Genomic DNA, 7,500 nt, shown 5'->3' with positions numbered 1-7,500 from the left:
TTGTTCGTCCCTCCTCCTCTCTCGTTTTGTCATTTGTTCTTCTCTCTCTTATTTACTGAATCTGATTTGTTAACTTTCTTTTTCTTTTACCGCTTTAATCCAAACGTCTTTTCTCTTTTCTTTTCTTCCTTCCTTCCTTTCTTCCTTTCTTTCATCCTTCCTTCCTTTCTTTCTTCCTTCCGTCCTTTCTTTCTTCCTTCCTTCCTTTCTGTCTTCCTTTCTTTCGTCCTTCCTTCTTTTCTTCCTTCCTTCCTTCCTTTCTTCCTTTCTTTTATCCTTCCTTCTTTCTTTCTTCCTTTCTTTCTTCCTTCCTTCTTTCTTCCTTCCGTCCTTTCTTTCTTCCTTCCTGCCTTCCTTCCTTTCTTTCTTCCTTTCTTTCGTCCTTCCTTCTTTTCTTCCTTCCTTCCTTTCTTCCTTTCTTTCATCCTTCCTTCTTTTCTTCCTTCCTTCCTTCCGTCCTTCTTTCCTTCCGTCCTTTCTTTCTTTCTTTCCTCCTTCCTTCCTTTCTTCCTTTCTTTCATCCTTCCTTCTTTCTTCCTTCCGTCCTTTCTTTCTTCCTTCCTGCCTTCCTTCCTTTCTTTCTTCCTTTCTTTCGTCCTTCCTTCTTTTCTTCCTTCCTTCTTTTCTTCCTTTCTTTCGTCCTTCCTTCTTTCTTCCTTCCTTCCTTCCGTCCTTCTTTCCTTCCGTCCTTTCTTTCTTCCTTCCTTCCTTCTGTCCTTCTCTCCTTCCAGCCTTCCTTTCTTTCTTTCTTTCTTTCTTTCTTTCTTTCTTCCGTCCTTCTTTTCTTCCTTCCTTCCTTCCTTCCGTCCTTTCTTTCTTCCTTCCTTCCTTCCGTCCTTCTCTCCTTCCGTCCTTCCTTTCTTTCTTTCTTTCTTTCTTCCGTCCTTCTTTTCTTCCTTCCTTCCTTTCTTCCTTCCTTCCTTTCTTCCTATCTTTCTTTACCTCAATCCTTCATTCCCCCCACTTCTCTTCTTTCATATTCCCTTCTTCCTGTGTCTTCATCATTTTCTGTTTTTGTCATCCCTCACCCGCTGTTTCTATCCGTCCTTCCTTCTATCCTCTCCTCTCTTCCTTCCTCCTTCTTGTTCATCTACTTTCTGTTGTTACAGCACACACACACACACACACACACACACACACACACACACACACACACACACACTCTCTGACTCCCAGCCCTCTAATGGCCCCATTTAGACAAAGTGTCGCATCAGCAAGTCGTACGGCTGAATAATGAGCAGAAGAAGAAGAAGAAGGAGGACAAGAGAAGAAGACGATGAGGAGTGTCACTCCTTTTTTTATACATCCCTCCATCCAGTCTGCCGCTCCTCCGTAAATGTTGTTCTCTTACACACACCATCAGCTCCGTGACCCAGTGTGTGTGTGTGTGTGTGTGTGTGTGTGTGTGCAGGTGTGTGTGCAGGTGTGTGTGCAGGTGTGTGTGTGTGTGTGTGTCTATTCATCTCCACTACGTGTCATGGCGTGTGGTCGTTTAGGAGAAATATGTCCTCCAGGTTGTTTTTTTTCCCCCCAATGAAAGCTCCTGTGTTATGTTTATGATGGGGTGAAAGTGAGAGAGAATGATAATGTGCATCCTTTATGTCACTCGCCCATGAAGAAGCATCACATCTCTCTCTCTCTCTCTCTCTACACACACACACACATTCAAAACACGAGCTTCTATCAAGCGAAACACACACTCCCCCGCCTGTGAGGAGATACTTACAAGCACACACACTCATAAAAGATACAAAACACATTACAAACACAAACAGAATACACACTACACACACCTTTCACACACACACACACACACACACACTCATAAATGATCTGCACTCACTTTAAAACTACACACACTCTCCACCAGACAGGAAGTGCCGCTGTAGCACTTTTTTTTCTGTCTTTTAAAGTCACAGCCACTTGTGTTTTCTGCAGCAGCTGTTCGGACCTGAACACGATTTATGTGCTACATTAACATTTTACTACTTTTTATATAAGTTCTGTGTTTTCTGGAGAAGAAGAAGAAGAAAGGCTCTCTGCAGAGTTCTTTTATTTACAAACAGAACCGTTCTGCTTCTTCTAACGCAGAATTACATCGACTTTTACTTCGGCACACAATCACAACTTTGTCTCCAATCAGCATCGTAAGGACGCTGCTTCCAACTCAGATTTTATATTCAGCAGTTTTTATTGATTTCCATTTATTCTCTGCAGACGGAGCACTGAGGGAATGCTACTTTCAAAATCATACTAGTTTGAGGTGTCAAGGCCGTAATAAAAAAAAAAACTTAAAGGTGACATGTACCACTTTTTTCTTTCCACTGATGTCTTATTGTTTTGAAATCAGAACCCTTCAGTTGAATCTGTCATTTTAGCACCTTTTCTTGGCTGTTTCCTGTCCATACTGACTCGTCTGAAAACCAGCGATACATAAACATGCAGGTACACTTAGCTTGTAAACAGACACACACTAAGTCAATCAATCAAACTTTATTAGTATAGCACTTTTCATACAACAAATGTATCACAAAGTGCTTTACATCAACATTTAATCAAACAGAAACAACATGACTCCCTCCCCCACCCCTATCCCACAATCCAAAAACTAAGGTCAACATAACTAGATAAGAACAGGAGCTGAGGAAACACTGTCATTTATTCTAAATGAGGAAACACAGGAGGTTCAAAATGTAATAAAACCAGATGAAATGAGATTCAGTTAAAAGTTTTACTAAAGAGGCAGAATGATTCATAGAGCGGTAACAGCTAGCTGTCCTCATATATGCATGCATGGGGTGTATAATTCTAAATGTTGGACTTGGGTTGGGGACTAAAGGGTCTTCAGTTCAAGTCCCGGTGCGGACCAAGTCTGGAAATTAGTCAGGTAGCTGGAGAGGTGCAAGTTGACTTTCTGAGCACTGCTGAGGTGCCTTCGAGCGAGCAAGGCACTAAACCCCAGTTCTTCTTGTGCAGCCCCTCTCTCTCTCTCTGACCTCTCTCCACCAATCAGAGCATCCTGTTTGTGCATCAGCCTATGTGTGTGTAGCATGTCTCAACAACAGAGTGTTAAATTTAATTTCCCCCTCGAGGGATCCTAAAGCACATCTTCTTCTTCTTCTTCTTCTTCTTCTTCTTCTTAAAATGCAAGATGTAGCTGCACAACAGGAGCTGGCTGAGAAAACAAAGTCAGCGTTATCTTTATTTTGTCATCGTGTCCAAAAGTCTCAAAAGTAAATCTTAGTCAACAACTTGTGTAAAGTCTCCCTTCAAGAAACTTTACGACCCCAGATGAGTGGATACCAGGCTCAAGTGTAGTTAAAGTTTCGCATTAGAGATGACTGAATATGCTTGAATGTAATGATCCAAAACTTCTTCGGCCATGAAATCCTGTTGTCATTTTGTGTTTATCAACTCAGAAGAATAAAAAAAGAAGGATTCGGCCCTTTTGAGCACAAATCAAAGTGTGAAAGCCTCCAGAGGCGTGCAGACAAACAGCTGAGAGACAAAGTGCAGCGTTTTACTCGGAGAGGGAACAAAGAGGATGAGAGAGTGAAGTTCAACATTCATCTTCTTAAATACCAAAGAGCAAGACGCTTAAACACCCCTCTGAATCTTCTTTAAGGAAAAATCACCTCTAAAAGCTCTCCTGGTGCTTTTTAAAAAAGACTTCACACACACACTGCATTATATCTGCCGGCTACACTAACAGGTTGCAATCTAAGACCCCCCCCCCCATGTGACATTCATGTTAGTCTGCAGACTTCAGAAACTCACATTAAAAGTCTTTAGTGCAGTAAAATGTTTTTCCTTCTGAGCCTTTAGAGACTGATTTATTGATTATTTTCAGAAGTCGGCTCATCGATCGGTTTGTTTGTTGACAGACTGATAAATGAGACCAACAACATCTGGATCCTTTTTATGGATTTATAGACTTAAAGAGAAGAAAAGATAACTGTGCAGGAACCTTCACATACTGTGTAGGAAACCCTGTGTAAAGACTCATCAAGTAAAAAAGGAAAAACATCACATGACCGATCATCTGGAGGTGAACATCGTGATCGGAGTAGAAGTGGAGGAAAGGAGTCGTGTTTTAATCCTGCTCAGATGTCCGTCAGTACACTCGTCACTCGTGGTGATTTATCTGTGTGCGTTATGACATCATCATGTAGGAATGTGAAATCAACTCAAAGTCAAAGTTCTGATCCTGCTACAACCTGAAGGACTTGGACTTTCCTTTCTTCTATCCTTCCTTTCTTTGTTCCTTCCTTTTTTCTTCCTTCCTTTCTTCCTTCCTTCATTTTTTCTTACTTTTTTTCTTTCTTCCTTCCTTCCTTTCTTTTTTCTTCCTTCCTTTCTTTCTTCCTTCCTTTCTTTTTTCTTCCTTCCTTCTTTTCTTCCTTTCTTTCTTCCTTCCTTCATTTTTTCTTACTTTTTTTCTTCCTTCCTTTCTTTCTTCCTTCCTTTCTTTTTTCTTCCTTCCTTCCTTCCTTCTTTTCTTCCTTTCTTTTTTCTTCCTTCCTTTCTTTCTTCTTTCCTTTTTTTCTTCCTTCCTTTCTTCATTTCTTTCTTCCTTCGTTCCTTTTTTCTTCCTTCCTTTCTTTCTTCCTTCCTTTCTTTCTTCCTTCCTTTTTTTCTTCCTTCCTTTCTTCCTTCCTTTTTTTCTTCCTTCCTTTCTTCCTTCATTCCTTTTTTTCTTCCTTTTTTTCTTCCTTCCTTTTTTTCTTCCTTCCGTCCTTCCTTCCTTTCTTTGTTCCTTCATTCCTTTTTTTCTTCCTTTCTTTCTTCCTTCCTTTTTTTCTTCCTTCCTTCCGTCCTTCCTTTCTTTCTTCCTTCCTTTTTTTCTTCCTTCCTTTTTTTCTTCCTTCCGTCCTTCCTTCCTTTCTTTGTTCCTTCATTCCTTTTTTTCTTCCTTTCTTTCTTCCTTCCTTTTTTCTTCCTTCCTTCCGTCCTTCCTTCCTTTCTTTCTTCCTTCCTTTTTTCTTCCTTCCTTTATTCCTTCCTTCCTTTCTTTCTTTCTTTCTTCCTTTTTTCTTCCTTTCTTTCTTCCTTCCTTTATTCCTTCCTTCCGTCCTTCCTTCCTTTCTTTCTTCCTTCTTTTCTTCATTGTAAGATAAATCATTTTAAAATGAAGCAGGATTTCTCTGTTCTGCCACAGCTGTGTGATTTCATCTGACCTGATTTTTAAATTGAATGTCTGATTTTGAACTCGGGACAAAATTCAGCTCGATTGCGTTTTGTTTACCGGTGTATTGTTCAAGGGGGCACAGGGGGCCGATCATGGCCTAATCTTCTTCTCCTGAAGGGCGAGATGAACTTCTGAAATGTTTTATATCTGGGGTCGTAAGACTTCATATTCTCGCAGAGTGAGAGTAGAGCCAAGAGCTGATTATTCCAACTTCAGGGCTTTTATTTCCTCGTTTTCTGCTGTTTGTTTTCTCAGTATAAATCAGTAGATTAACCACATATTTAGTAGGTTTACTGGTAAGGACCAAAGGATGTTCAGCCTCAAGTCTTGAGTGTATTAGGATGAGAAATGGAGATAAAATGTCTGGATCTTTTTTCTCTCCAAAGAGGAATAACTGCAATATCTATCAGCCAATCAGGAGGCAGTGTCTTCTGACACATTTAATCTAAAACTCACTCATAACTTGGCAGCTGTCCTGATGAGGAGACATGAGTGTGAAGATGTTTGGATGGAAGGCCAACCAATCAGGTGTCGGCAAAATCAATCTGAAGTGGATTTTTTGGAGTGACAGTGAAGTGAAACAAGTCGGAGAAACGTAATATCGATGAAACTGTGACGTTTGTGTTTTCACTTTTTACCTGTTTAAAAATGAAATGTCTGACTCGTTCTTCGACTGTTTGATTGATTTGACAGATGTCGGACGCCGAGTGGGAGGACATGTTGGAGGGATTCGATGAACGGAGCTACCTGAACGCCCGGCGCTGGAAACCCGGGGACGACCCGTACACGCTGTACGCCTTCAACCAGCGAGAGAGCGAGCGCATCCCCAGCAACCGCGCCCTGAGAGACACACGACACTACAGGTACACACACACACACACACACACACACACACACTTCATTTGTTTGTACGAGTGTGTGAGTTGTCAGTGTCAGTATGTGTTATCAGTACAAACACGACCTGCAGTATTACAGGTATGTGAACACACACACACACACACACACACACACACACACACACACACACACACACACACACACACAGTACCACAGCAGCAGCTTCCTGAGCTCTAAATGAATCCTCTATCTGCACCAAAACAAATTGAGATTATGGCCCCAAACACGTTTTAATAGAAAAAAAAACCCAGGCAAATTACGATCCGTCATTCTGCGGAGAAATTAAATTAAACACCCAAAATAGAAATCCTCTTAGCTCGAGCGCCGTCCTCATCTGTTGGAAAAAGATGCTCAGCAGGAAGATAAGACTCTGCGCTCTGACAGCAGCCGCCTTCTTACACGTTTCTCAGGAGATAAAAAAAAAAAAAAAAAAAGAGGAAAACTTTTCAGGCACTGGTGAAAAGCTTGAAGAGGGTCCAGTACACACACTCGTTTATTCTCCTGATGCTCTGCTGCTATGATGCTCTCATTAATCATTTCACCGCCGTGACCTCCGCGTGCTTTATCATGCTGTTGCTTTATTCAGGTTGAAGTTTGGTTTTATTTTGAAAATCACAGTGTGAGCAGAGAGGATTCACTGGATTACATCACTTCATCCTGTCCTCCTCTGATGAATGATTTAAAATGTGTACTCTTGTTTACACCATGATGTTTATTTTTCATGACTGAATTCTTTTAAAAAAAAAAAACTTTATTGTCCTGCAAGTGATGTCACAAAACTTTTCCATTTTAAACTTTTTTCCTGCTTACACATTTTGCGGTGCAATGATTTTGTGGTCCAATTGGACGGATGTGCAAAAACTGGAATGGATCTTTAAGCTTGCTAATTTTGTCTCAAAAACTTGGAAGAGAAGTCGAGATATTCTGTTTCATTGTAGTGTTTAACGTTTTGACTCGTGGTGTCATGTGAGCTCGTGCGGGCTGGACATATACATTTCAATCAGGAGAGACAATTGACTAAAGAAAATTATTTATTACAATGAAATATGGAAATGTTTCTTGACAGAAATATTTTTGGCGCTTGGACTCTATGGGGTGGGCGACGTGTAGAATGACAATTCTGAGCGACGGCAGAATAGATCCCCCCCCCATGGAGTCCAGACCCTGGTGGTGGTGAAGCTGATGACTTGATGAGGAATGATGGATGATGATTCTGTGAAGATGGCGGTGTTGGGGAGGTGGAGGGGCGCAGACGAAACATCAGCATGAAGGAACTAAGGGAGAGAAAGAATCATATTTAAAAGGGGAGCGGAACGATGATAGGTGGAAAATAAGGGCGGAACACCATGCTATTGGTTAGATGAGTCCCGCTGACGAGACAGCTGATTAACCAATGACAGCCCCCAGAAAATGAC

General features: G+C 41.2%; 1 protein-coding gene across 1 annotated transcript in view; it reads left to right on the top strand.

The window, feature by feature from the left end:
- The window catches only part of galnt14 (UDP-N-acetyl-alpha-D-galactosamine:polypeptide N-acetylgalactosaminyltransferase 14 (GalNAc-T14)), a 187,704-nt gene that overhangs the window by 34,432 nt on the left and 145,772 nt on the right, over window positions 1–7,500 (top strand). Inside the window, exon 2 of the mRNA XM_061051537.1 lies at window positions 5,882–6,051. Within this exon, the coding sequence (XP_060907520.1) occupies window positions 5,882–6,051 (170 nt within the window). The remainder of the gene's footprint in view (window positions 1–5,881; window positions 6,052–7,500) is intronic.

The sequence above is a fragment of the Labrus mixtus genome, chromosome 12 (assembly GCF_963584025.1).
Source record: "Labrus mixtus chromosome 12, fLabMix1.1, whole genome shotgun sequence".
NCBI classification, from domain to species: Eukaryota; Metazoa; Chordata; class Actinopteri; order Labriformes; family Labridae; genus Labrus; species Labrus mixtus.
Note: the sequence above shows the minus strand (reverse complement) of the source record. Positions and strands in the feature narration are given on the sequence as shown.